The 27473-nt window shown below is 43.0% G+C and overlaps 1 protein-coding gene across 1 annotated transcript in view; it reads left to right on the top strand.

The window, feature by feature from the left end:
• The window catches only part of cfap44 (cilia and flagella associated protein 44), a 139125-nt gene that overhangs the window by 97418 nt on the left and 14234 nt on the right, over nucleotides 1-27473 (top strand). Inside the window, exons 23-29 of the mRNA XM_033032970.1 lie at nucleotides 4292-4466; nucleotides 9168-9345; nucleotides 10296-10751; nucleotides 14725-14928; nucleotides 18384-18579; nucleotides 21547-21657; nucleotides 22459-22589. Coding sequence (XP_032888861.1) covers nucleotides 4292-4466; nucleotides 9168-9345; nucleotides 10296-10751; nucleotides 14725-14928; nucleotides 18384-18579; nucleotides 21547-21657; nucleotides 22459-22589 — 1451 coding nt within the window. The remainder of the gene's footprint in view (nucleotides 1-4291; nucleotides 4467-9167; nucleotides 9346-10295; nucleotides 10752-14724; nucleotides 14929-18383; nucleotides 18580-21546; nucleotides 21658-22458; nucleotides 22590-27473) is intronic.

The raw sequence follows: 27473 nt of genomic DNA, 5'->3' as shown, positions 1-27473 counted from the left end.
TGGGTGTTATTCTGGCTGGAAGTCTGTGACCAGTCGAGTTCTGCAGGGATCTAACTTGGGGCTTCCTGTTTGTGACATACAGTGCATTCAGAAAGTATTCAGATTCTTTCACTTTTTCCACATTTTGTTACGTTACAGCCTTATTTTAAAATGGATTAAATTCATTTTTTTAAATCATCAATCTACACACAATACCCCAGAATGAAAAAGCGTAAATAGATGTTTAGTAATGTTTGCAAAGTAATTATTAAGAAATAACTGAAATATCCCATTTACATAAGTATTCAGACCCTTTGCTATGGCACTCAAAATTGAGCTTACGTTCATCCTGTTTCCATTGATTATCCTTGAGATGGAGTCCACCAGTGGTAAATTAAATTGATTGGACATGATTTGGAAAGGCACACACCTGTCTAAATAAGGTCCCACAGTTGACAGTGCATGTCAGAGCAAAAACCAAGCCATGAAGACGAAGGAATTGTCCATAGACCTCCGAGACAGGATTGGGTTGAGACACAGATCTGGGGAAGGGTATAAAACAATTTCTGCAGCTTTGCAGGTTTCGAAGAGCACAGTGGCCTCCGTCATTCTTAAATGGAAGAACTTTGGAACCACCGGGACTCTTCATAGAGCTGGCCGCCCGGCCAAACTGAGCAATCGGGGGGGAAGGGCCTTGGTCAGGGAGGTGACCAAGCACCCGATGGTCACTCTGACAGAGCTCCAGAGTTCCTATGTGGAGATGGGAGAACCTTCCTGAAGGACAACTATATTAGCGGCACTCCGCCAATCAGGCCTTTATGGTACAGTGGCCAGACGGAAGCCACTCCTCAGTAAAAGGGACATGGCAGCCCACTTGGAGTTCGCCAAAAGGGTTGTTTTCTCTGGTGCTCTGGTCTGATGAAACTAAGATTGAACTCTTTGGCCTGAATGCCAGTGTCACAACTGGAGGAAACCAGGCACCGCCCATCACCTGGCCAATACCATACCTACGGTGAAGCATCGTGGTGGCAGCATCATACTGTGGAGATGTTTTTCAGTGGCAGGAATTGGGAGACTAGTCAGGATCGAGGGAAAGATGAACGGAGCAAAGTACAGAGAGATCCTTGATGAAAACCTGCTCCAGAGTGTTCTGGGCCTCAGACTGGGGCAGAGGCTCACCTTCCAACAGGACAACGACGACAAGCACACAGCCAAGACAACGCAGGAGTGACTTTGTGACAAGTCTGTGAATGTCCTTGAGTGGCCCAGCCAGAGCCCCGACTTGAACCCGATCTCTGGAGGGACATGAAAATAGCTGTGCATCGACGCTCCCTATTCACTTGACAAAGCTTGAGAGGATCTGCAGAGAAGAATGGGAGAAATTATCCAAATACAGGTGTGCCAAGCTAGTAGTGTCTTACCCAAGAAGATTTGAGGCCGTAATCACTGTCAAGGGTGTCTCAACAAAGTACTGAGTAAAGGGTCCATATACTTATGTAAATGTGATATTTCAGTTATTTCTTATTAATTACCTTGCAAACATTTCTAAACACCATTTTAGAATAAGGCTGTAACGTAACAAAATGTGGAAAACGTGAAGCGGTCTGAATTCTTTCTGAATGCATTGTATATAAATGACTTGGACATAAATGATGATGGGTTGGTTAGCAAGTTTACAGATGACACCAAACGTGTTTCTAACCCGAAACGTCACTTGTCCATTTTCTCCAGAGATGCTGCCTGCCCCGCTGAGTTACTCTGGCGTTTTATTATTATTTAAAAAATATATATTTTTATTAGAAGCAAACATATTATGGTAAAGTATAGTTACATATTATAGTAAAAAAATATTTTCAATTGTCAATTAATTCTGCTTCTAGTGTTTTTTTATATAGATAGAAAGGAAGAGAAAGAGAAAAAAAGAATTACAAATATCAAAAAAGAGAAACGGTGGAATGAATTACTTAGATTATTAAGTATAACTTTTCATCTAATCCTGAGTTCAAGCTTCAGTTGGGTTTTCGTGCCGGGCCAATCTATCCCTTCAAATAGTCAATGAATGGAGCCCATATTTTAACAAAAAGTATTGTTTGTCCATTAAGACAAGTCTAATTCTTTCTAGATGTAGGGTCCCCGACATTTCCACAATCCACATTTTAATTGTGGGGATTATAGGGCCTTTCCAAAATTTTAATATTAATTTTTTCCCAGTTATTATACTGTAGTCGAGGAAGTTTTGTTGGCTTGCTGTGAGTGTTAAACTTTGTTCTGATATTCCAAGTATTATTAATTTTGAGTCTGGATCCAATTTAGTATTAACAACTTCAGAAATTATTCCAAAAATATCAGCCCAGAAATTTTTAATTTTTGTACAATTTGCAAAAGTATGTGTTAAATTGGCCTCTAGGTGCAGACATTTATCACAAATAGGAGAAATATGTGGGAAGATTATATTTAGTTTTATTTTGGAGTAATGTAATCTGTGTAAGACTTTAAATTGCATGTCTGGCATTTAACGAGCATTGATGTATATGTTGTAGACTTTTGTCCCAAATATCTTTCGTTATAGGTTGACCTAATTCATTTCCCCATGTGTATCTATATAATTCCATCGGTGGTACCTCGTTGTTTAAGAGGGTGTTATAAATATAAGCTATTAATTTTTCAGTGTTAGGATACTTATTCAAACATTCATCAAGAATTTCTGGTTCCCTAGTCCTATAAACTTGTGTATTAGATTTAACATAATCTCTCATTTGTAGATATCTGAAGAAATTATTTGAGTGCAGTCCATAAATCAGTTGTGACTCTTGAAATGAAAGAAAAATGCCTTTCCTATAAAGATGTCCAATCTTTTTAATTCCGTAATTTTTCCATTGTGTGAAACCTTTATCCAATATGGATGGTTTGAATAAAGGATTGTTTACAATGGGAAGACATAGTGGTATATTATCCAATTTTAAAGCTTTTTTTAAAAATTGTGTCCAAATTCGTATTCCACTATGTATTATAGGGTTTTCCCTATAGGTTTTTTTGTGCAGTTTTGTGGGAGCAAATATAATCGAACCAATTTCAAAAGGTAAACAGTCTTCCTTTTCCATCCTTAACCAATCTGGTTGCTGATCCATTTCTTCCAGCCAGAAATTCATGTTTTTAATATGGACTGCCCAAAAATAAAACAAGAAATTTGGCAAGGCCAAACTTCCATTTATCTTTGACTTACATAAATGTTTTTTACTTATTCTATGGTTCTTATAATCCCAAATAAAGCTTGTAACAATGGAATCGATTTTTTTGATATATATCGGGATTGATTGAAATAGGTACAGTAGTTGCGGTAAGAAGATCATTTTTATAGTATTAATTCTACCAAGCATTGAAATGGGAAGTGTTTTCCAATACTGAATATTCTTGTGTAGTTTATTCAGTAAGGGTGGAAAGTTTAGTTTAAATAAAGAGGTATATGTCTTAGTTACGTAAATTCCTAAATATTTAAGTTTATCTTTAACTATTTTAAAAGGGGATTGGTGTAATGTATGTAAATTGAGTTTTGTTATTGGCATGATTTCGCTTTTATTCCAATCTTATATCTATCTTTGGTATAAACCAGCATCTGCATTTCTTTTTTATTAACAAAATTGGTGGACGTGAGCAGTGAGGAAGACTGTCAATGTATACATTATAGTGAGATATCGGTCAGGTACAGAAATGAATTTAAAAAAAGGAATGGCAGATGGAGGTCGAAGTACGAGGTGTTGCACTTTGGTAATGTCTATCTTCACTATGAACCTTAAAAGCCTGTCCTACGGTACGAGTTAATTCCAAGAGTTCTCCCGAGTTTGCCCTGATTCGAACTCGGAGATTTACGGTAATGGCCACTCGTCTGTACTTGGGGCTCTCGTGGACATTTTTCAACATGTTGAAAAATCTTCACGAGTCTTCCCGTGCTTACCTGCCGTTAGCGAGTCTTCCCAAGTACCTGCCATTAGCGTTACGAGCCGCTAAGAGACGTCCCCGAGCTCCGACGTATCCCCTACGTTCATTCTCCGTGCTTACCACGAGTTTGATTCTTTTTAAACTCGGGAGAGCTCTTGGAATGAACTCGTGCCGTGGGACAGGGCTATTAGCAACCCTCTTGTTAAGTGCTAAAGGTTGCCAAGCTACATTGTGGTCTCCTGTGTTGATGGACAAAGATCCTATTGCAGGTCTTGTGATCTGTTGTTGATGTCTTCTTATGGTTGTTGTTGTAGTTTGAATGCAAATGCGTTGGTATAACCCACAATTTGATTTATTGGTGCTTTATTCTCTCTAGGTATTGATAAGACTACAGACCAGGACTTGGAAGTTGATTTGTTGGCAGGGTCACAACAACCTGTATCAAAGATGTATATTGGAATTCGACATGCTGAAAGACTACAAAATTTGATTAGCCAAACAGATAAAGCAAAAGCCAAAATTGAGCAGAGGAAAAGAGAATGGACAGAGCTGTGAGTTGTATTTTCATTCACTATTTACATGGTGATTTACAGTGGGGGAAGTAAAAAAGAGGGAAGGTTTGCAAATAGCCACTGGCTCATGAGAGACCCGGTTTCAATCCTGACCTCATTTGTTGCCTGTATGGAGTCTACACGTTCTTCTTGGACCACATGGGTTTTCCTCAGGAGCTCTGACTTGTGGGTCAGTAGGTTATTTGACTACTGTAAATTGTCCCCAGTGTGCGATGAGTAGGAGAATCTATAAGGAATAGAAGAGAATGTGGGAAGAATTAAAAATATGATTTGTGTAAATTGGGGGATTGATGTTCAGTACAGTCTTGATGGGTCTAAATACCCATGTCCATGCTGTATCTTTCTCTAACTATGAATATATGAGTGAAAACATTACCATACTTGCTGATGGCATATTAGACGTGGACACAAACATTCCAAGTCTTTTGACAGTTTCAACATTTGGTAAGTCTGGAGACATAGCTGAATTAAAATAAAAACAGAAAATACAGAATATTTACCAGGTCAGGGAATCTGGAAAAAGAAACGAGTTTAACATTTCAGGCCGTAGCTTAACTACTGTAGGTGGTTAGGAATTGGCTTGGAAGTCCAAGTTGCCATTGCAAACAAACTTGAGAAGGAAAATGAAAGAAAAAGTACATAGATAAAAATGAAAAAAAAAGGCTAATGGGATTTATTGGACTTTTCTTTTTATCCCAAGATCAAACTTTGTTTTGCTAGTGCATCCAAACAAACAGAACACTCACGATCTGTACCAATGAAAGGAACACGACCTAGTTGAAAACAGCTGGTAAAGAGTGATCACTTCTGAAAATCAGGTCCATATTCAATAGTTACCATAATTTCCTGAGAGCATCATAGTTAACATGGGTGCCGGGGAGTGTTTAACCGACTATGATTGCGTAAATGAACTGACTGATGAGCATAATAAGTACCGAAAATGCTGGACTCACCAGGCCACGCGCCATTGTGGAAGGAGAAACAGTTAACGTTACAGATCTGGGTCCTTTGGTCAGAACTTCAGCATCCGTAGTTTAAACATTTTTTTTTATACAGTCAAGCACAGTGTGTGGGAAACTAAATAGTTCTTATGAGTTATAGAAAAATGCAATTTTTAATCTGTATCTCTAACCACTCTAATGTGGAAGGGAGTGGTGAACTTGCACAGGTTTTGACACATGGAGATAAATTGGAATGAGTTACATGTTATAGACCACAATTTTGGCATGGTGATTTGAACTTTGCACTTTTTAATCTTTAAGGTATTGTTTCTGTCAGAGTACTTACCCTGTTTAATAGTTCACAAGGTTTTTTACAACTTAAACATTGAAAATATGTTTTTACTTGAGGGGGAATGAGACTCGAGAGTTTCAGTTTATACAGGAATTAGGAAACACAGGACAAACTTGCCTTGATCAGAATGTGGAACCTATTCCCATTAAGTAGTGGATGCATTCATGAAACCTCCTTGTACTCAGCATTTTTGATGGACCTCCATTTCTCTAAATACTATGAGAGATAGGAGTATAAAATCCTCACAAAAGTTTGTTGGGATATTGCTAAAAACATTCTGGTGAGGCAAATTGAGTTGGTTTAAACTTTAACTGGATTGCACATATGCAAGTAGTTATCCATAGACCGGATACACCAACCTACCATTCAGGAGCTTGTCAAATATTTTACTAAGATCCTGTGGCGGCACCTATTGGTAGGCCACTGGCAGAGCGAACCCTCGGCTCTGGAGGGAGGAGTTAGGTGTCTCAGTGTGGGAGAGGCGCAGGTCACGGGGTTGACCCTTAGGGGTAGTTAAGGTCGGGCAACGCTCGTGCCCATTTGAGGAGTAGGGAGCTGTATCTTACCGATTAAAACAGTCTCAGGCACACAACTTGTGTCCGCTTCGTTTTTGGCGTAAACTCCTGCCAGCCCCTGCTATCATCCATATGAACAACATTCACTGCTCAGCCTTCATCAGTCTTCTTAGTTATCTCCTCAAAAAATTCGCTCAATATTGGTGAGGCAAGTTTTCTCCACACAAAGTCGGGCTGACTCTACCTGATCATTGACCTCTTTCCAAACATATATAAATCTCTTAGTATTTTCTCAAATAATTTCCCTACAACTGATGTCAGGATATCTGATTCATCTTTGTTGCCCTTCATTGGTAAAGGAACAACATTAGCAATGTTTCAGTCTTCTGACAACTCACTGGTGGCTAACCAAGGTGCACAAATCTCTGCCAGGGCTGCAGCTATCTTCTCTTTTGGTTTTATTGCAACCTGGGATAGATCTCTCTGGCCCTGGGGATTTATCAACTATTATACATCCCATTACTCAAGACTCCTTCAAATCCAGTCATCTAACCTGCCACATGTTTCCTATTTTTCCAGATCAAACCTTCAATATCCTTTCTCATCCAAGGTTCCCTAATCTTGTCATTTTAACTTTTCACCTTTAATGGAACATGCTGGCCTTGACTTCCTTCCCACTTATCAGCAGTTGTTTTAACCACAAGAATCTGCTCCTAATTGGCTTTCACCAGATCCTCACTTATGCCATTGAAAGAAAAGACACAAAGTGCTGGAGTAACTCAGCGGATCAAGTAGCTTCTCTGGAGAACATGGAAAGGTGATGTTTCAGTTCGTGATTCTTCGGAGTACTATTGAGATCAGCTTTTCTCCAATTCAAGATCTAACCTTGAGAACCAATTTTTTCCCCTGTCCATAGCCACCTTGAAACTTATATTATTATGTGCACTGTTCCCAAAGTGTTCTCCCCACCAACACTACCATCGCCTGTCCAGTTTCATTTCCTAAGATTGAGTTCTGCCCTGTCTGTAGTTGGGCTCTCTACATATTGCTTCAAAACTTACTTGGATGAACTGAACAAATTCCACGCTATCTAAGCTAAGGCACCTTAACTGAGGCAATCTCAGCCAATATTGGGAATGTTAAAATACTGTTGATTACTGGATGTCCAAGGTACTTTGCAACCAATGACGCCTTTATGGAGTTGTTATTAGCATAATGTTGAGAAACACGACACTAATTAGATCCTATGAAGGACACTCAGAAGATAAATGGAGAGTCTCAGCTCAGTTTCTATGGAAGAAGTTACCTTGAGAATGAAGACATTGAGAATGGTCTGTACAGACAATACTGTAAGTTCATTTGAACAAGAGAATGCTTTGTACTACGATTGCTATCAATTAAACGGAGCCACCCCAGGTGTACTGTCATCCTAAACGTCTTGCCCAATGCCATGAAGAAAATGTTTCACATATGCAAATCAATTCAATTGATATAAATCACTTCATAAATTGAGTGAGTTTTGCAGATAATGCTGTTGTCTCTATCCCTTGGGCACTGTTGGATACTGTTAAATATGTTTATGATTTAATTGTTGTTAGCTAAACAGAGTCATGTCTTGAATTGAGATAAACACTTCTAATTAAGCTAGAATTATACTTTACATGAAGTGAATTGGATCAAAATGCTTCTTATCAGAAATATATTAATTTGATTGAAATTATATTGTGTGCATACAATGCACTTTTCAGATAGTGTCATCGTCTCTTTTAGATGGTTGAACTAGATATAACCCTTCATACCGCAATTATTATTTGAAACAATATTTGAATAGGAATTTGAAAGGAAGAAACAAATGCTGGTTTACAGAAAAATGCTGGAGTAACTCAGCGGGTCAATCAGTATCTTTGGAGAACATGGATAGGTGACGCTTTGAGTCAGGACCCTTCTTCAGACTGATTGTAGGAGGGGGAAAAGCTGGAAGGGAAGAGAGACAGTACAAAGCCTTGCAGGTAATAGGTTGATACAAATGAGGGTTTTTTGAGATATTGTTAAAGGCCATATATAAAAAGACCAAAGCTGTGAGTCTAATGGATTGAAGAGTTGTGAATTATGAAGCTATAATCAGTCTGAAGGGTCCCGACCCAAACAACACCTATCCATGTTCTCCAGAGATGCTGCCAAACCCGCTGAGTTACTCCAGCACTTTGTGTCTTCTAACTGAAAGGAGCCAGGTCCAATATTGAGGTAGATTCTTCTAACCAATCTAGTATTTCTGTTTGCACAATGAAAAGTAACTTAGAATGCTTTTTTATAATAAACTAATTCTGATAATTGAAATTGAGACATACATTGAGAACAGTTGATGTTGAAGTCTTATATTCTCAGTCAGTAAGATTGAGTTCTTCATATTACAATTGCTATTAAATAAACTATAAGTCCCATCCTACTTGTAAATAAAATGTCCAAACTAGCCCGGTATGACTCATTAGAAGAAAGGTTCAGAATGTTTAATATAATATATTGATTCAGATTATGGTAGTTGCTTCACTGATTGAGAACAACTTTTGTAGATGCTGTGGCTTACTGTAGATGGAACCTGTGTGCCTCATGGATCCCAGCTATTCCAAACTGTTTTGTTATTTTATTCAATGTGGTGATTTTGATTTTTTTTCCGATCAAGAATGTTACGGGTTACGAAAGAAGTAAATGGAGTAAGAGTTCGGGGAATCATATCGTTAAATATTGGAACAGGTTGTGGATGTGGAGTGCTCCACTCCTGTTCTCTTGATCCTTTGCATTTGAGGGCAGAACAACACCCTGCCTACACAGAAGCATCATTAATTTCTTTCCATTTCCATTTTATCTTCTGTAGTTATTTAAGCCAACCTGATGATAATTACGAAGATCCAAATGATGTGCTGGCAATCAAAGATGCTCAGGAGCACATGGGAGATTTCAAGTTAAAAACAGCTCCTGACTACACTGTACCAGAACATCTGCGTATTAATGCAGAGAAGAAAAGGAACCAGCTTATTCTCCTTGAGGAACTGGTTTGTATCAACACAGAATGTGCTTTGTATTCTTTTTGCTTGCTGCTTCTGCATGTGTTAGAGTTATGCTTCTGTAACTCAGATTCTTTTAAAATGCATGGGAATGGTAAATTATCTTGCAGATGCTTTCAGGTATGACCAGTTTGCACGATCACTGATAGTCTGAACATCCTATTTAATGAACACGCACACAGAACTGTGAGAAATTACAGGCAGCAGAACAAATTTCACCTGAATGCAGAGCTATGCATGTTACAGCACAGACCCCAGATGTTTGACCCAATGAATTACACAGTTCTTATCATCCACATGGGAAAAGTTGTTCATCCATTTCACAGAGCAATACATGAACTTTCCTCTAATCTAACTGTATGTTTCCTTTCTCAAAAACAGAGCCAAGTTGGGGATTTATATCCTTCTCACAATTTAGCCTATTATCTTACCAACCCTTTTACTCTTCCAGCTTTAACCACTTTGAATCTCTTATCCCTTCTTATTGATATCACTCTATAGGCGTTGCACTTGATGTAAAATATTGCATTGATCTATAAAGTTAAAACTATTGAAGGGCCACATCAGGTTATTGGAGTCATCCAAGCTGTTTCATCCAATCCATGCTGCTAACTCAGGCTGTGTCCAAGGAACTGCTGCTCTAGAAAGAGCGTCGACTCAGTCGGTTAAAGGGCGGTTTCCACGCTGTATCTCTAAACTAAAGTAAAATCTCTGAACAATATTTGATCCTTAAATTTAATCTGCAACCTCAATCTATTCCATTGCATGTTGTATTCTTAGAGTCAGAAAGTGGAAATGAACATCTATAATCTCTGGTCAAATTTATTCTTTCATATCGGACACCAGATTCTATGTTGGGAAATGATACAGACTTCAAAATCTATGATTCCAGGGGTATTCTATTTGTGTGGGCTAATTCTTTTCATTGTTTTGTACAGATCCATGAACTCAAAAGTGAAATGAGCGAAAAGGTAATCAGCCTTCGTAACACAAAACTGGATATTATTGAGCAAATTACCAATCTAACCAAGGAGCTGGTGTTAATACAGATCAAGCTCGATCCTTCACAACATCTCCCTATTCCTGTGGTCCCAAGTATGTATCCTGATGAAATGCCTGAGAAGAAATTCCAGTATGATCAAGAAAAGCTTTTGGAATTCAGAGGTGAGAACCTTCCGAGTAAGAAACGTACAAAACAATACGAGCAGGTAATTGAGACTGAAAAAATACCTGGAAATTCCAACGCAACATCAGATAGCACAAATCATCAAATAGAAGGAAATGCTGTGAAACTCGTAGTGTATGAAACGGCAGATCAGTCAAAGTTGGAAGAGGAAATCAAAATGATTGAAGAGAAAACAAATTTATACATGCAAACAGAAATACTAAGGAAGGTATGCTGGAAACGTTGATGATAATATTGAGATAAAAGCATATTAGCTTGCGTTAAAAGGTTTAATTGCTTTTAGCCAGCCTGTAAATGTGTCTTAACCCTGTTGGTAATATTCTTCTTGCGTGTGGCGTGCACAGCCTAAAGTTGTAGGACAACTTGTTCTATTTGATCTTATTTGATTGTGCACGCCGGGTTGATTGCATTGGTCGAAACAGGGCGGACCACGTGAAGGTTGAAATCCTCCACCCCAGTTGGTAATACTGATAATCCTATTCAGGAACACTTTCTATTTGGTCTCTCTCACACAATTTCTGCTAGATCTCAATGCAATTCCTGCCGTGCAATATTCTCCCACCGCACCATTGCTACTGAATCTCCCTATCCCTATCTCCCTATTCATCGCCTCGCAACAGAGTTCCTGATGGATTTTACTATAATCCTGCATAGTCCTCATTAGATCTCATTGAAAGTAGAAGTTACTTAAAATTAGAGAATTCAGTGTTCATACCTCTGGGTTGTAAGCTACCCAAACAAAATATATGTTGTTCCTCCAGTTTGCATGGTGGCCTCAATATGGCAATGGTGGAGCCTCAGGACAGAAAGGTCAGTGTGGGAGTGGGAAGGGGATTGAAATGGTTGGAAACCAGGATATCCCACAGGCCAAGTGGACCCAGCACAAATGTTCAGCGAAACGGCTGCCAAGTCTACGTTTGGTCTTGCCAATGTACAGAAGCTCACATTGGGAACACCAGATGTGGTAGATGAGTTTAGAGGGGTACATGTGAACCTCTGTCCAACCGGAAAGCACTGTCAGGGTTCCTGGATGGAGTTAAGGGAAGAGTTTGAGTTTATTTTATTGTCATGTGTACTGAGGTACAGTGAAAAGCTTCTGATGGGAGGGGAGAAGAGGGTGTGGCCAGGATGCGACTCGTCCTTGCGAGTGGCTTTGCCGAGGCAGCATGACGTATGAATGGAGCCAATGGAAGGGAGTTGGTTTGTGTGATGATCTGGGCTGCATCCACAATTCTCTGAAATTTCTTGCGGTCTTGGATGGAGCTGTTCCCAAACCATGCTCTGATGCATCCCGATAAAATGCTTTCTACAGCGCATCTATAGAAATTGGTGAGAGTTGTTGGGGACATGATGAACTTCCTAAGCCTTCCTACTTCCTAAGGAAGTAGAGTCGTTGGTGTGCTTTCTGGTGTGGCATAATGATGGGTGTTGCATCTCCTGCAGTTGCAAGAAAATAACTGGGGAGGCGGTGGTGGGAAGGGATTAGTGAACCAAGGAGTTGTGGAGGGGGCAGTCCCTACGGAGGGTGGAAAGGGGTGGAGATTGGAAAATGTGAGATCATATTAGAGGTGATGGAAATGTCGGAGGATCATGTGTTGGATGTGGAGGCTGGTGAGGTGAAAGGTGAGGACCCAGGGAACGCTGTCCGTATTGATTCTGGGGGGAGGGGAGTGAGGGCACACTACGGGAAGCAGAAGAGACAGTGTGAGGGCCTCATCTATGACAGAAGGGGGGACCCCATGTTCCCTGAACAATGAGGACACGTCGGATGTCCCAGTATGGAACACGTCATCGCTGCAAGAGGCAGGGTCGGAAGAAGCATAGTCCAGGTAGCTGTGGGTGCCTGTAGGTTTGCAATCGGTGTCCATTGATAGAGGCGAGAGGCGTCTGAGATAGTCCAGGTAAATTTGAGGGCAGGGTGAAAATTAATGGTGATGTTAACAAAGTCCATGAGGATGCAGTCGTTGATGTAGTAGAGTAAGAGTTGGGGGTTAAGGCCAGTGTATGCCTGGAATAAAGACTTTTGCTATACCCGACAAAAAGGCAGGCATAGGTTGGACCCATGCGAGTGCCCATGGCTACACCCTTGATTTGGAGAAAGTGGGAAGAGTCAAAGAAGGAGTTTGTGAGGGTGAGGACAGGTCTGCTAGGCAGAGGAGAGTGTTAGAAGAGGGAAATTATTTGGATCTTTGTTTGAAGAAGAAACAAAAGGCATTACGTCCTTCCTGGTGGGGGATGGAGGTGTAGAGGTACAGAACGTCCATGATAAAGTAGTGAACGGGCCTGAAAAACAAAAGTTGTTGCAGAGTTGAAGGGCATGCGAGGTGTCCTGGACGTTGGTGGGAGGGGATTGGATAAGGTGGGATAGGATAGAATCAAGGTATGTAGATTTGAGCTCGGTGGGGCAGGAACAAGCAGAAACAATGGGTCTGCCAGGGCAGTTCTGTTTATGAATTTTCATACAATGAAGTCTGTAATTTTAAGTATCTTCTACTTTCACACTCCTCTCCTCCCCCTTTCTCCACCCTAGTCAATTTACCAGTTCCACCGTTCCTCACATTGTACCCTCTTGACATTCACACCTTCTCTAGTCAACAATTTGCCTACCAGGCACCGCCCTGCCTGAGGTCATGGTCTTTTCACACCTCCAGCTGTTCACACCCCACCCCCTACTTTCAGTCTGAAGAAGGGTCCCACTATTAGCGAAGCCATTCAACCCAAAGCCTCAGCACTTACCCTCCACAATGCACTTCACTTCCACTCAGCCACTCCTAACAGGCCACTGCACACATGCCTGCTTTCCTTTTTATACTTCACTTAGAAGCAGTCACTCGTGATGCTGTTTTAACTGCTCAACTGAAACTAACCTTGTTAATTGTTCATTTAAAAAAATCTCGCTCCTCTGCTCCGAATTTCTGTTGCTCAACTGAAACTGAGTAAGAAATACCAGTAATTTTTACATTCTATCTTGTCACACCTTGTGCAGGCCCTTCCTACATACATCTGAAACATCCCACACGCTCTTCAATACTTCAATAACTTTCAATTCGTAGCCACAAATTGCCATTTTTACCATGAACGTCGAGTTTATTTCCTTCATGAAGGTCTCAAGGCCCTCTGGTTCCTCCTTGAACAGAAGCCCAATCAGTTTCCTTCAACTAAAATACTTCTCCCTCTGGCAGAAATTGTTCTCACCCTCAACAACTTTTAGAAACATAGAAACTAGGTGCAGGAGGAGGCCATTTGGCCCTTCGAGCCAGCACCGCCATTCATTGTGATCATGGCTGATCGTCCCCAATCAATAACACGTGCCTGCCTTCTCCCCATATCCCTTGACTCCACTAGCCCCTAGAGCTGTATCTAACTCTCTCGAACTTTTCTTTTGACTCTCACTTTCTTGCCATGGGTACTCACATGGGCCACAGCTATGCCTTCCTTTTTATTGGTTACCTTAAACAGTCCTAGTTCCAAACTTAAACTGGCACCATTACATCAATGTTGATGTGATTAATTTTAATTAACTTGCACCCTACCCTCAAATTCACTTGGACTATCTCTGATATCTCCCCCCCTCCCCTCCTCTTCTCAATATTTGTCTCCTTCACAGGGACAGCCAACCATCTTAATTCCCCTTTTCATTCCCATACCACCCTTTCTGCCCCGGGCCCCTTCCATTGCCAAAGCGTGGCCACATGCTAACTGGAAGAACATCACCTCATCTTTTGCTTGGGTAGATTACAACTAAAAGATGTGAATGTTCAATTCCCCAATTTTTGGTCAGAACCCAAGCCTCCCACCCCCATTATCCCTCCTCTCTTCCTTGTGTCCCATCTAGATGTGCACACATTGAACCCACTACCCTTTCCCCTCCAGCCTCCCCAACTGTAATCCTTCCTGTGGCTTCATGTTTCATTCCTATTCTCCGTATTCTACAGCCTTTTATCTTCTTTTCACCTCTGGCCTTCATCCTCCCATCTGCCAATTAACCCCCCAACACACTAGTATCGACCTATCACTTGTCAGGCTTTGTCCCAGGCCCACTTCTCGTCCGGCTTTCTCCCCACCATTACAATTAGTCTGAAAAAGGGTCCCGATCCCAAACGCCCCCTATAAATGTTTTCCAGAGTGCTACCTGAGCCGCTGTGTTACTCCAGTACTTTGTGTTTTTTTTCTGTCTCTAGATCAATGAATTAATCAATAACTTTGATGCAGAGCTGCGGGTTCTTTGCCACCAAAAATATAAATTGGACATTGCTTTAAAGATGGCTGACCTGCGGCATGTTACACTTTTTGAAGAAGTTCTTCTCTTGAAAGAATTTGAAAAGAGTGAGGACATTTTGCAGGATCGTGTCAACCAACGAATTAATGAACGGGTGGAAACACAAGTAGGCAGCCCATTTATTTCTCTCTAGCCTTGTGATGAAACAATTTTTAATTTTGGTGAAATTTAAATCATTTTATATTTTGAGATTAGAAATTAAAGGTAGCTACCATCTGTATTTCTATAGGAGTCGAGCTGGATTCTTATCCAAGCAAATTACCTAAAAGGCAGAATTAAGACTGCATGCATTTCAGAAAAGGGGAAACAGACAAAGTCTCTTTTCTCTTGAGTAAAGATTGAGGGGTGATACAATAGGGGTCTGTAAAATTATGAATGGATATAAAGGGAATGTTTCTACTTGAGGGGAAACAAGTAACTGGAGGCCATCAACATGAGATAATGACCCAGAAAAACACGAGGAAATTCTTTACCCAAAGTGTGGTTAGAATGTTGTACTCACTACCGCAGGTTGCTGTGAAAGCAAATTGTTTGGATCCATTTAAATGAAGTCAGGATGAGTGCACAGGGGAGAATAAATATAGAAGCAAATATTGAAGTTGGGAGGTTATGTTAAAGTCGTACAAGACATTGGTGAGGCCACATTTGGAGTGTTGTGTTCAGTTTTGGTCACTCTGTTATAGGAAAGATGTTGTTATGCTGGAAAGGGGTCCGAGACAATTTACGAGGATGTTGCCAATATTTGAAGGCCTGAGCTATAGGAAGAGGTTGAGTAGGCTAGAACTTTATTCCTTGAAGTGCAGGAGGATGGGTGATCTTAGAGAGCTGGATAAGATCGTGAGGGAATGCACAGAGTAAATGCGGATTTCTCTGCCTCAGAGGGCAGTGGAGGCCGGTTCTCAGGATGCTTTCAAGAGAGAGCTAGATAGAGCAGAAAGGGTGATAGCGGAGTCATGGGATATGGGGAGAAGGCAGGAATGGGGTACTGATTGTGGATGATCAGCCATGATCACATTGGATGGCGGTGCTGGTTCGAAGGGCCGAATGGCCTACTCCTGCTCCTATTGTCTATTGAAACGAGGCCGAAACGCCAATAAACCAAAAGAGTACAAAGACGAAACGCCTACTAACCGAAAGGATGGGACGCCTAAAAGCCAACGAACCGAAAAGCTGCGTCGCCTAAAAGCAAACTTACCGAATGGCCACTCTGTCGAAAAGCCACCTATCGGAAAGGTGGCGTCACCTGCAAGCCAAAGGACTGACTGCCGCTCAACAGAAAAGTCCAATAACGGACATGACGTTGCTGGGAGGCGGGACTTGTCAGCGATTGGTCCAGTCCCCAGCGTCCATCACATAACTGTGAAGGGATGAACATTGTCCAACACCTCCGCTCCACCCGACCCACAGTCCGCGGAGGGTGGCCGTGGTAGAGTGGGGGCTGTCCCGAGGGATGCGCACCTTCGGCCGCTTTCAACTTGGTGCTTGGGTTCAGATTGCCCAGTCATGTGTGGGAAAAGGACCCCCACGCTCCCGTCTCCTCCTTCTCTCTCCCCCCTCACTCTCTCCCCCTCTCTCTCTCCCCCTTCTCTCTCTCTCTCTCTCCCCTCTTCTCTCCCTCTCTCTCCCCCCTTCTCTCTCTCCGCAACTCCCTCCCTTCTCTCTCTCTCTTCCTTCTCTCTCCCTCCCTTCTCGCTCTCCCCTTCTCTCTCTTCTCCTCCCCCCCCTCTCTCTCCCTTCTCTCTCCCCTTCTCTCTCTCCTCCGTCTCCACCGGCGGGAGCGTCCCACAGTCACTGACCGCGATGCACCGCCATCGGACCCCAACCCCCACACCATGCTAAAACAAAGGCCGTTAGGACAGGGAAATAATGCCACCAGTTAATTAACCAAAAACTGGCAGCCGTCCGTGTGAAAATGAAGGCACTGTGAAACCAGCGGCCGCAAGTCCATCCCACGGGACGGGGTTTTAACTCGACATTAAAAATCAAAACAGAGCTACATTAATTTAAAAACAAAGATGTTACATGTATAAATCGTTCCTACATTCGGGAACATGGTTAATTAACTGGTGGCATTATTTCCATGTCTTAACGGCCTTTGCTTTAGCCGGTGATTACATCCATTCCATCCCTCCCTCGCAAAGATGTGAGATCTCAATTTGAGCGCACTTATTTGAAGTCAGAGGGGGGGGGGGAAATCACCCTGATGTGGGGGTTGGGGTCCGATGGCAGTGCATCACGGTCGGTGACTGTGGGACGCTCCCGCCGGTGGAGACGAAGTAGAGAGAGAAGGGAGAGAGAAGGGAGAGAGTTGGGGGAGGAGGGGAAGAGAAAGGAGAGAGAGAAGGGGGAGAGAGAGAATGGAGAGAGAAGGGAGGGTGAGAGAGAGGGGGGGAGAGAGAGGGGGGAGAGAGAGAGGAGGGGAAGAAAGAGGAGAGAAGGGGAGAGAGAGAAGGGAGGGAGAGAGGCGGGGAGGGAGAGAGGCGGAGAGAGAGAAAGAAAGGAGAGAGAGAGGGGGAGAGAGCAGAGGGGAGAGAAAGGAGGAGAGAGAGAAAAGGAGAGAGATAAGAAGGGAGAGAGAGAGAGAGAAAGGAGTGAGAGAGGAGAGAGGGGGTGAGAGAGAAGAGGGGAGAGATAAGGGGAGACGGGACCGTGGGGGTCCTTTTCCCACATAAGCCATAGGTGACTGGGCAATCTGAACCCAAGCACTAAGTTGAAACCGGCCGAAGGTGCGCATCCCTCAGGACAGCCCCCACTGTCCCACGGCCACCCTTCGCGGGCTGTGGGTCGGGCGGAGCGGAGGTGTGGGACAATGTTCATCCCTTCACAGTGACGTGATGGACGCGGGGGTCTGGAACAATCGCTGACAAGTCCCGCCCCCCGGCAACGTCAAGTCCGTTATTGGATTTTTCTGTTTAGTGGCAGTCGGTCCTTTGCCTTCTAGGCGACGCCGCCTTTTGGGTAGGTGGTGTTTCGGCAGAGCGGCCATTCGGTAAGTTTGCTTTTTGGCGACGCAGCTTTTCGGTTCGTTGGCTTTTAGGCGTCCCACCCTTTCGGTTAGTTTGCATTTAGGCGTCCCATCCTTTCGGTTAGTAGGCGTTTCATCTTCGTATTCTTTCGGTTTATTGGCGTTTCGGACTCGATTCCATTCGGTTCTTTGGCTTCGACTTCTTTGCTTCGGCTTCTCTCCGTCGACACCACGTCCGCACACGGTATGGCGGTGCTGGCTCGAAGTGCTGAATGGCCTACTCCTGCACCTATTGTCTATTGACTCTGTACCTTCCACCCTGAAGCAGCACAATTTTACATTTTGTCTAATTCACAAGATTGTATGTCAAAATAGAAATAAAAATGCAACAACCCTTGTCGAATGATAATTCCAACCAGGACAATCGTCCTTACATTTGAAAAATACAAAGGCAGCTTAAGGATGTGTGGCTATATAAATGCAAGCTCTCCTGTAGATCAAATAATTCCTGCTGCTGCTGTGGTTATTCTTACAATATTACTTTGCCATCCTTCAGCTCACAAATCACACAAAAATTGGTGAACTTTCTATTACAGATGAAGTCAGAGGAATGTTTTCAACAACAAGAGGGCAAAAAGCGAGATATTGTTAAACTACAAGAAAAGGAGAAAACTCTTTATACAACCTTCCAGATATCTCTGGGTGAAAACAACAGACATGCTGATTTCCTCACCAAAGTCTTCAAGAAGAAAATCAAACGAAGAAGAAAGAGCGAAGCAAAAATTTCTACAGGTGCACAGAACAATGTTTTTCTTCACACTGTTTACCATTTTTCATGGGATTCATTTAGAATTCAAAAGAATAACAGGTTTGATTTGCATTTTTCAAAATAATACATATGTTAACCACAATGCAAAACCAAATATTTGTGTAGATTTATTTATTGCACAGTTCACAATTAAATGATGATACTAGTGTGAGATACAAATTCAATCACAAACTCTTCAGAGACAAGGTCAAGAAACAAGTTTTCCTTTATTACATTTCTGCGCAGAAAAGGGTGTCTCTCCTCTATCATCCTCTAGAGACACACAAAAATGGAGATTGTATCTATCTTTTATACCTTTCTTCACTATGGTCACTACCTCATGTCTCCCCATCGAGCTTCGTCCAATCATAACATAAAGCCCACATTCCCACGAGAATGTCCAGGAACGTCTCGGAACATCTCCTGACGTCAAAGGCTTCTGCTGGAGTTTTTATCTTTGTTACTTTCTTTATCTAGAATTACTCTCTGTCCTGTATATTGTTACTTTATTCTACCAGCAGTCTGGCTTCTGCTGACAGCTCATTTCTTTCTAAGTTATATTTTTCAGAGTTCTAGTATAAATCAACCATCCCTATTAACCCTTTTCTCACACTAGTATGATCACTTCTATCAGTTTACTTCAACATTAATGACGGGCCTTTTCTTTTAATAACTGCAGTCCTCGTGGGGATGTTTTTTTTTGGACATTTAGGTCGTTTGGTGGCCATTTGGGTTGGTGAGAGTGGAGGTGGCTGTTGAATGTGGGGATTGTGCTCTCTTGACTGCTGAATGTTGAAGAAAGGTATACCACAGTAGACTGGGGAGTGTTCTATAAAGCTTCTGGCTTGAATATGGTAGCAGGTGGAGAGTTTCTAAGCAGGCAGCAGCAGGGAGACACCAGCAAAGGAATATGCAGATCCTAAAATATTATTTTCTCAAGAATTAATACTTCTTCCAGAACCATCCCCTATTTAGTATTGTACCTTGTTCCCTATCCCTTCATACAACATATGGGGTTCAGTTCTTTCCAAATAGGTTGCCAATTGTACGCCTGCTATCCCTGGCAGCCAAACCCTCTGCCATTTTGTATTTGAGTGGCCAGATATAGCAGCAACATATCTCTTGCTCATCTCAGACTTTTGCCTCATACCATGGACATGCAGAAGTATGAACAATGCTGAGACCCATTGGTACCCGTTGCAGTTTGAGCAGACTATTCTCACATAGCCAGTGCTAATGGACTGTAGGTTGATGTTGCTTCCTGTATCATTCCTTCTCTGGCATACAAATATAGTTGCCTCTCCCAGGCCTCTAGTAATATTGCTGCCTTTTTTTAAAGTGTTTTTCATGTAATACTTTGTTCATTTAGAGTCATAGTCACATAGTGTGGAAACAGAGCCATTGGCCCAATTTGCCTATGTCAACCAACATGCTCCATCTACACTAGTCCCATCTGCCTGCATTTGGCCAATATCCTTCTAAACCTATTCTATCTATGTACCTGTCCACATGTTTATTAAACATTGTGATAGTACCTGCCTCAACTACCTCCTTAGGCAACTCGTTCAGAATACAGTAAACCCTTGTTAAAACAGACGATAGGGGGAGAATGGTGTCCATTTTTGCTGATTGTCCACTATAGCCAAGTAAGGTATTATCATTGTATTTAGTTGAAATAAGGAACTGCAGATGATGGTTAATACACAAAAGTACACAAAGTGCTGGAGTAACTCAGCGGGTCAAGTGGCATCTCTGGAGAACATGGATAGATGACATCGGGACCCTTCTTCAGACTGATTCAGCCTGCTGAGTTACTCTAGCACTTTGTGTCGTTTCGCCTTAAAACTAGGCGCTGATGCTACTGGTCTGCACCAGCGAGCACTTCTTCACCATTGACTCCAGGGGACGAGGAGGAAGCAGTGGATCTAGGGAGCTGGTGAGAGGGAGGGAGCCCCACGGTGACCAAATGCGTCCAGTCAGTGGCGGCGGCCTAATGAAAGAGCTGTCCCCAGGGGCTACAACGTGAACGTGACCAACGTGAAGAAGGCCTCGTTCGTACGCCTTGTAAGCCAGGGCTGTAATCGGAGGGGAAGTGATGCGAGCTGGGGGTGGCATCTGCAGGTCTGTCCGCTATAACTAAAATCCATTATAAAGAGGTCCATTAAAACAAGGGTTACTGTACCTACCACCCTTTGTATAAGAAAGTTACCCCTCAGGTTGCTATTAAACCTTTCCTCTCTCAAACCTGTATCCTTTGGTTCTGGAAAGGGTGCAGAAAAAGTTTACCAGAATGATGGTTGGCTTAGAGGGTATTAGCTACAGCGAACGGTTGGAGAGACTGGGATTATTTTCTCTGAAATACTGGAGTTTGAGGGGAGATCTGATAAAAGTACATAAATTATGAGAGGCGTAGATAGGTTAGACAGTCAGAACTTGTTTCCCACGATGGAAATGTGAAATACTAGAGGACTTAGCTTTAAGATGAGAGAGGCAAAGTTTAGAGGCGGTGTTGGGTGAATTATTTATGCAAAGGGTGGTGGATGCCTTATACACGCTGCCAGGGGTGGTGGTGGTGGATACAAGTACAACAGTGGCATTCAAGACGCTTTTGGATAAGCACATGGGTCTGCAGGGAATGAAGGGATCATGTGCAGACATTATGAGCTGAAGAGCTTGTTCCTGTTCCATACTGTACCTATGTTCCATTAGTCTCTTTGTAGTTTTGCCCAGTATATTAATATTGGTGCTGGTTTCAGTCATGTTCACATATTGCCCACTGTTGCACACGTCTCATCCAGCTGAAGTTCTGGTTTTCTCTTAGGCTGACGTTGCTCTGTCTTTCAGTCTTGCTTTGGAGTTTATTATTTTTCCCTCCTTGTATATCAACATTAATAGTTCTAGCAGTACTTTTGAAGCCATCATTATTTATGTCCAGCATTTCTACTTTACAGAGTCAGATGATGAGAGTGAAGAAGAATCAGATGAAGATTTTGGCTATAGTGATGAAGAGGATGAATCGGATTCCGATGATGGTGGAGTGGATGACACTGCTTGCCCAGATAGTAAGAGATAACATGTTCTGCTTTAGCTGCCACAACAAAATCTATAAATATGATTTTATTGGAATAACTCAAAGATAATTGCATTTGTAATTCACCTTATCATGTTATCAACACGTCTATCTCTTGGACAATAAAACTCTATATCCTCCCTTTCTCTCACACATGTTTCCCCTTCATCCTGATACCAATCTCCACCTCTTCCACAATGCAAATTCCGAGGTTTCTGGAGCACATCGGAGACATACAGAAACTCCAGAAATCAACCTGAAACAACAATTCACTTCACAGATGTTGCCTGACTTGCTGAGTGTCTCTAGTATGTTCTGTTTTACCCTTATTAAGGCAGGCTATGAATCATTGACAATAGGGCAATTGGTACCTTCATAGGTTAATTCATTAATGGTATGTTCGCAGCAACAAAAATTAGTTTAAAAAAAATAATTTCATAATAGATTCTGCTGGCCAATTTAGACAACGCTTTGACGAATCCATGACTGTCATCCTTCTCCCACTGTTAGCCCTCAAACTCTGAACCCTTCCATCAGGCACTGGGGCCCACCACACCCATTCTCACTCCCACCACAGCTGAAACAAAGTGAGGGAGAGTGGTAGACTGCAAGGTGAGAGGGAAAGAGGTAGAGACTAGGAGTGATGGACATTGTGGGGTGGAGGGACTGTTCTTGTACTATACCGTTCTAAGAATATTCAGATTCCCTGACAGAACATTTCTATAGTTTGCTATGGTATCATTTAAAAATAAATGAAGTCATACAATATCTGTCACCTATCCTCTTCATACAGCGTGTGACCCAGCACTATTTGACAACACTCTTCAACTTCGAGAGAAACGACTGGATATTGAGGAGACCTTAACAGAAGAGAAAAAAACACTAGAATTAATAAAAAAGGAATATGATATGATTGCTAAAAAGGTTTGCTCCTTTACTTTTTCTACATTTAAAAACAACTAAAGTGACTTTCAGAAAACAAGGCAAAACTTTAGTTCAGCAGTGCAGTAACACTGAGTAAATTCTAGTTGTGTCAAAGATGCAGAAGGAACCAACTAGTCTAGCAATTTTTTATGATCAACAGAAAATTAATCTGTGGACTACTCCAAAGATCTGCATTATAGATTGGATTCCATTAAGTCTGGCTCTTGGTTTGTTGGTTGAGGAACCCAACTGAAACCAGCAACATTCTGGTTTACGCATACTTAACTCGTTCTGACAATGTCATCTGGAACCTGAAGGCATTTTAACCAATGTCTTTTTAGCCTCACTATGTCCTTGAAGGAGGTCAAAGGAAGGTTTGTCAAAAAAGTGCAGGAATGGGCCAAAAGGAAAATTTAAAACTGCCCCTATTCTCCATCAGCATATTCCGAACAGCTCTATCACAGAAGACTCTGTGATTTATGGATTGTTCCCAGCGACGCATTCAGAGAATGACATTGAGTGCTGCTGGAAGGTCATCAACTCGGTGAAAGACGCTCTTTGGTCTGCCCGAGCTTTGTTGACCTCCCAGCAGAGCGAGATGTCCATCGGGGAATGTTGCTGACTGGCCCACTGCAGAATGCAGGAGTATGGGCTGAGGGACACACTGAAGCTTGATGCAGCCAACGCCAAGGCCTTGTGGGGAAGGACCACAGTCTAGGGTCCTTCCGCTGCTGGACATGGGAGGCAGGGTGTGGTGAAGATGCCCCTCAATATAAGGGAAGGGATTCCATGCCAGTGGGCCACAAGAGTGGCAAGGGTGGGGGGGAAATTTGTGTAATTTGTGTAAACAGTATTGAATGTATAGCTTCCGAGAATGTTGGATGGAGTTTTGTAAGGATCAGGTATTGTATATATTTATTTCTCGAATAACATATATTTTGAAATAAAATAAAAATAGCTTTCTCCCTCAGTAAAACTTTTTCTCTCCTTTCTCGTTTGCTCTCCCTCTTTCCCTCTCCCCCTCCGCTTTCCCCCTCCCCCTCTCTTACTTGCTCTCCCATTCTCTTTCTCCCTCCGTCTATTTCCTCAGTATGTATAATTTAAGTAACACAAAGAAACCATCAATCCCACCTTGGTTACTCAGGTGGATCATCATGCTGGTAAAAAGATGATGTGGGCAGAGGCAAAACCACCCGGAAATTAAAATGTGGAAACTGGCCAATTTGTACACAAATATTTAAACTATTGAGTTATAGTTTACAATTCCCTTTTTGGACAAAAGTGCCACAGTGACTAAACCGAAGCCTTCATACTTAAGGAGGAATGAAATGTTGTGCTCAAAATCTCTTATTTCTCTGTCGATAGCCTAGGGTACAACTGTCAGAAGTCAGTGAATGATCCATCTCAACCAACAGATTGTTCAATTTCTTTGTTTTCACTTCCACCATTAATTGTTAATTAGAAAAACAATTTGTAAAAAATAAAAAAAGCCAGTCCCACCTCCAAATTTTACTTCGGAGTCACGTGAGTGACTATGTGAAGAACCCCGCTTACGACGCATGCGTGTCATATCGCTACACGCATTCGAACTCGTCATCGCTGGACGAAGGACGTTCCTCCAAATCGGCTGGGGTTGAACCTGCAACAGGAACGTAAGGGAACTTCGTTTTCTTTACTTACCCTTTTTTATCTAGAAGGCTGATGAAGCTGGCTGGGGAGAGTCTGCAGATTTGCAGGCAGCCAGCAGCGGCCGGGGCCCGTTAATTGCTTTTAAACAGGAACGGAGCCGACTTTAGCGCTAGGACAACGGTCGCTGGAGCAGTTTTCCCGACAACCCTGAAACAGCCCCACAAGTCGTTTAGTGGATTTAATAATTCATGGGTCCGAGGGGCTGGAAGGTGCGGAACTGGCGCGTTAACAGGGGTTCCGCAGGTCTAAAAATAGCGGCGAGCGGTCAGTGCCCGAGAGCACTGAGTACACGTTGGACCCGTTGGACCGTGCTGGAGCACCGCAGAGGCAGGGGGGGGAAACGGACAGCAGCAACAGGCTGAACTCCCGTAATGGGAATAGCTGTGCCAGACATACCCCCCCCCCCCCGACTTTTGCTCCCGGGTTTTCGCGCCCGACTTTTGCTCCCGACTTTCCCTCCCAATTTTTGCTCCCAACTTCGCTCCCGCGCCGGCCCCGGCTGGACGGGAGAGGTAGGCATAATCAGAGTCGTTGACTTCGAGGAGTCCGACTCTGAATAGCCGCGAGCGACCAGTGCCCGTGCGCACTGGGGGTCGGTTGGAGGGGTTTTAGGAGCGGACAGAGCAGCAGGGAGCGAGAGGCACAGCAACAAATGTCGACACCACCATCTCCCAATAAGGGAGCGAGTGCAAATCACACCAAAACGGGTGGAAGAAAGAATCAGCACCACCATCTCCGAAAAGGGAGTGAGTGCAAATCACACCAAAACGGGTGGAAGAAAGAAAGAATCAGCACCACCATCTCCCGAAAGGGAGCGAGTGCAAATCACACCAAAACGGCTGGAGGAGCTCCTCCATGGTGGCAGTCCCAGAAATATGGAGGCTAGCCACAGTGGGCAAAAGGTAAGTCCCACAGCGGTACCCCGTGTGGGGCCGCAAGATATCTCTTACTCCTCGGAGGAGAGTGGGCAGGACCAAATTTGGTCAGACCCTGACCAAGGCACAGGTTTACATAACCCTGAAGGAGGGGAGAAAGTGGACTCTGCATTTCACCCTGTGTAGGAAATGGACAGAGCAACGCGTAGAAAGGCTGTAAAGAAGCTGCAGGACGTCAGTGGCGAAGGTGCCGGGGACCTGCAGCAGCAGCCGCCGGCACAGGCAACTTGTATGGAGACATCAGCTGTGCCGGATTTAAACCCCGCGCCGGGTAAATCAAATCCTAGACCGGGCGGGAAGGCAAAGCGCAAAGTACATCACTGCGAAAGTGATGTGGAGAAACAGCCTCCGGATAATACTTACCGATACCGAAGTAAGGATGAGCAGCTGCAGGATATAGCGCAGCCAGCAGCGGCCACTTTCGCGGAGCTGGGAAACCGGTACGAGTGGCTGCAGCATGTGCGGCCATCAGCGATAGGTGCCGGGGAGTACCGGGACTGCGAGCAACGGCACAATTATATGGGGCGGCCGGGAGCGACCAGTGCCCGTAGGCATGGGGACCGGCTGCGGCAAAAACCGCGTGCGACTAGTGCCCGAGAGCACGAAGGTCGGCAGGAGCAGTTGGATAAAAGTACATGTCTACACATCACCTGCAAGCCAATACCTTTGCTGAGGTGTTGGCAAGACATTTACCTCCGGGAAATTGTGGGACTCTGAATGTGGCCAGTGTTAACTGAAGTATTTGGAGACACGTTGGTCAGGATGCTGGCTTCAAATCTGACCAGTTAGCCTTACTCACAGGTGTGCTTTGTTCCCCTGAAACAGACATTACTGGAACAGACATTACTGTGTAATCCTGAGATGGGAATGCTATCTATCAGGAATTGTATTGGACTGCTGGATCCTTTAGTCTTAGCAGTAACCAAAAACATAACAGGACAAGGTATTGAACCAAAAGAAAGTTCTAAAGTCCTATCAGCGGGATATTAACGGCCGCACTATTAGAAATAAACATGACACTAGTTCACCAGGATGCACTGGCCTTGTATGCAAACCTGGAACCTCCCAAACCACTGATATAGAATGTGGAGGTATTCATTACTTGCTCCTTAGTTCAGCATGTACTGAACTGAACGTCATTCAGACAAGGAAGCAACAAATTGAAGCATTATTAAACTACGTACACACATTATAGATGTTATGGAGACATCCAATAAGAATCACATAAATTTGTGTACTAAATATCCTTATCATAATCAGAGGTGGTTGCCACTTCATCTTAGGTTAATGGAACTTCGTACTTATATTCTTTCAGATGGGAACTTTGTGTCATCTTCTGTATTGATCCTAGGGTACTATTTGGCAAGCATCGTATCAAGATATGCTGGCTAGATTACCAATTAGAGGTACCCACAGATGTGTTAAACTACAGGTCATCTGCGGTTCACTGCTAACACAGTTCACATGGCACTGACTTTGCTGGTAATATGGACAGCCTTAATGGAGACTGGCAGGGACCTAACTATCCATCAGACTGCTAGTAGAATTGGCATAGGGACTGTGTGCCAGCCATATAATATCAGACATTATCTAATTACTGAACGCAGTCACGCGTCATTCAAACAATTTATGGGTCATTCTGACAGGCTAATGAAGTAACCGACTGACGCCACTATGGCGCTAGATGTGGGTACATTTGTTAGGAATGGTCATAACCTAACATTAACAGTGACCAGTTTTATGGACACCGGGAGTAGTATGTCAACTATGGGTAGAAACTCACCGACACCACGTGACTATCTGGCCAACTCTATTTGTAAATTGAATTGAATTCTTATTTTATTCAGACATTTAGGTCTGAACGAAATGATATTGCCTGCAGCCATATAAGAATAAACAACATATTATAAACAACGGTGGCAGAACCATTCATCACCATCCATCATAGACCTAACTTACTGGTTCTTTCTAGCAACATGGAGAGTTACCCATGTTACTATCTATATTAACCTATTTATTGTACAATTGAAAGCACCTCTTGTACACCTAGGACTGACGGACCATAGGCGGAATCTTTTCAGCGGGTCGCAGACAGTCCACTCATTCAACAGTACTTGGTATTCTCTAGAAATAGGAAGTACGTTCATAACTATTATCACCCACAGATCTATAAATAGCCATCTGTTCTGGAATTCCTGGCAAGCCTCCATTACGATGAGAGGCTTAGTCATAGTACCACAATTGCACCAGGAGTGCTCTG

The sequence above is a fragment of the Amblyraja radiata genome, chromosome 14 (assembly GCF_010909765.2).
Source record: "Amblyraja radiata isolate CabotCenter1 chromosome 14, sAmbRad1.1.pri, whole genome shotgun sequence".
NCBI classification, from domain to species: Eukaryota; Metazoa; Chordata; class Chondrichthyes; order Rajiformes; family Rajidae; genus Amblyraja; species Amblyraja radiata.
Note: the sequence above shows the minus strand (reverse complement) of the source record. Positions and strands in the feature narration are given on the sequence as shown.